General features: G+C 55.4%; 1 protein-coding gene across 4 annotated transcripts in view; it reads left to right on the top strand.

Moving 5' to 3' along the window:
• ENO3 (enolase 3 (beta, muscle)) overlaps nt 1-2128 on the top strand; it is a 7153-nt gene extending 5025 nt beyond the window's left edge. For all 4 annotated transcript variants that reach the window (XM_011994706.1, XM_011994707.1, XM_011994709.1 and 1 more), the window contains 6 exons: nt 206-428; nt 538-735; nt 942-1143; nt 1571-1679; nt 1829-1887; nt 1975-2128. In XM_011994706.1, the coding sequence (XP_011850096.1) occupies nt 206-428; nt 538-735; nt 942-1143; nt 1571-1679; nt 1829-1887; nt 1975-2044 (861 nt within the window). In that variant the 3' untranslated portion in view covers nt 2045-2128. The remainder of the gene's footprint in view (nt 1-205; nt 429-537; nt 736-941; nt 1144-1570; nt 1680-1828; nt 1888-1974) is intronic.
• The last annotated feature ends 584 nt before the right edge of the window (nt 2129-2712 follow it).

The following is a 2712-nucleotide window of genomic DNA, read 5'->3' as shown; positions in this document are numbered from 1 at the left end:
CTCCAGCCTGGTGACAAAGCGAGTCTCTGTCTCAAGAAAAAAAAAAAAAGAAATGAGGAAAGAGGCTCTTGAGCAAAATTACTCATCCTAGACCACTGAGCTAGTAAGTAGGGAAGCCAGGTTTCCAGCCCAACACCCCCCGCCCCTATCCCTTCTTGAGCCCTCATGCCCCAGCCCAGGTCCAGACACCCTCTCCCCATCTCAGGCCTTCAATGTGATCAACGGGGGCTCCCATGCTGGAAACAAGCTGGCCATGCAGGAGTTCATGATTCTGCCTGTGGGAGCCAGCTCCTTCAAGGAAGCCATGCGCATTGGTGCTGAGGTCTACCACCACCTTAAGGGGGTCATCAAGGCCAAATATGGGAAGGATGCCACCAATGTGGGTGATGAAGGTGGCTTCGCACCCAACATCCTGGAGAACAATGAGGGTCAGTGCTGAGCACCCTGGGGGGCAGACCCCCTGGATTTCCACATGGGCAGGGGAGGCTGTAGACAAGGGGTGCTGGAGTCTCAGGTCCTTTCTTGGTCCTCCCCCAGCCCTGGAGCTGCTGAAGACAGCCATCCAGGCAGCTGGTTACCCAGACAAGGTGGTGATCGGCATGGATGTGGCAGCATCTGAGTTCTATCGCAATGGGAAGTACGATCTTGACTTCAAGTCGCCCGATGATCCCGCACGGCACATCACTGGGGAGAAGCTCGGAGAGCTCTATAAGAGCTTTATCAAGAACTATCCTGGTGAGGCGCTCAGGTGTCCCAGTGTTCCTGCCCGAATCCCCTGCAGCTGCCTAATATCCTGATTTCAGTGACCTGCTTTACCATGGGCTTGGATCCTTCCAATCCTTAGCCCCATTGAAATCCCCATTTAAGCTCTTCTGCCCTGTCACCCCTCCATGAGGCACCTTCTGACCTCTAGCCCTGTCTCTGCTCCCAAACCCCACCAGTGGTCTCCATCGAGGACCCCTTTGACCAGGATGACTGGGCCACTTGGACCTCCTTCCTCTCGGGGGTGAACATCCAGATTGTGGGGGATGACCTGACAGTCACCAACCCCAAGAGGATTGCCCAGGCCGTTGAGAAGAAGGCCTGCAACTGTCTGCTGCTAAAGGTCAACCAGATTGGCTCGGTGACCGAATCAATCCAGGCGTGAGTGTCTCCTGACCCTGAGGCTCACCATCGCCTCCCTCTGCCCCAGCTCTGCCCACTCCAGCTACAGTCTCACCCACTAACTCCAAGCTTACCTTTCCCCTGGCACCTGACCTACCCACACGTTGATCTCAAGGCTTTGACTAATCTTTGGCCTGACTCCAAGAGCTTTGCCACTGTGGCCCTGTCATGACCCCCCGCCCGCAGCCCACACCATTCCTCTCTTAGATTCTCCTCTTCTCACCAGCATCTCAAGAGCCCAAAATCAAGATGAGAATTCTTTTCCTCTCCTACTTCCCAAAGAACTTAGTCACTGCCCTCCCTGCAGCGTGCTTGCTACCCAAACAGCAGGGACAGGCCCCACCCAACCCCTGCTTTCCCACTGAGGAGTTTCTAGAAAGCCACATCAAATGTCCTCTCCACTCAGGTGCAAACTGGCTCAGTCTAATGGCTGGGGGGTGATGGTGAGCCACCGCTCTGGGGAGACTGAGGACACATTCATTGCTGACCTTGTGGTGGGGCTCTGCACAGGACAGGTACTTGCAGCTTCTGTCTACTGGGTGTCTCACCAAGTTTTCTTGGGGTCCCTGGCCTCCTGCCTCTGAGGTGAATGTTCCCTTGGGGCCAGGTCCAACCCCTCCTCTCCAACCTCACCCAACCCTCCAAATCCTTCTTCCCTCATCAGATCAAGACTGGCGCCCCCTGCCGCTCAGAGCGTCTGGCCAAATACAACCAACTCATGAGGTACAGCGGGAAGAGCGGGCCTGGGCATTGGGGTGCTGGAGGCTGTTAGGTTGGAAGGCAGCACCCCTGACCTTGCCTGCATTCTAGGATCGAGGAAGCTCTTGGGGACAAGGCAGTCTTTGCTGGACGCAAGTTCCGTAACCCGAAGGCCAAGTGAGAAGCTGGAGGCTCCAGGACTCCACTGGACAGACCCAGGTCTTCCAGACCTGCTTCCTGAAATAAACACTAGTGCCAACCAAGACAGCTGTGTGCTTCTTTGTGGGAGCGAGGGGAGGGGTGTTGGTTTCTGGGCTGCGCTGGGAAAGACAGGAGGTGGAGAGATGGGAGCAGGGAGGGGAGGCAAATAGATGTGTAACCCACTAGGACAAAGAGGAGGTGAGGGACTCAGAGAGGAAGCTGGGTGGATCTAGAACAACAGAGGTGTTCACATTTCCAAAGGAGGTAGGGGAAAGCAGATGGTATATGGTAAAATGAGGCAGAGTTGCCAGTGGAGCCAGGCATGGTGGCGCACGCCTGTAGCCCCGGCTACCTGGGAGGCTGAGTTGAGAGGATCGCTTGAGCCCAGGAGGTCGAGGCTGCAGTACACTCTGTTCGTACCACTGCACTCCAGCCTGGGCTGCAGAGCAAGACCCTGTCTGCAAGCAACAACAACAACAACAAAAACGAAAACAAACAAAAAACTAAATTAATAAAGAGTTTCAGAGGGAATAAGAAACCAGCTCCAGGAGAGGGGAGCAGGGTGGGGCTGAGGGTCCTGCCACCACCATAAGGGGGAAGCTGGCTGTGAAGTAAATGGTCTGCAGAGGACACTAGAGTGAGGCTGCA

Source organism: Mandrillus leucophaeus, unplaced genomic scaffold, assembly GCF_000951045.1.
Source record: "Mandrillus leucophaeus isolate KB7577 unplaced genomic scaffold, Mleu.le_1.0 Scaffold46, whole genome shotgun sequence".
Lineage (NCBI taxonomy): Eukaryota > Metazoa > Chordata > Mammalia > Primates > Cercopithecidae > Mandrillus > Mandrillus leucophaeus.
The sequence above is the reverse complement of the archived record's forward strand: the minus strand, read 5'-3'. Positions and strand labels throughout refer to the sequence as shown.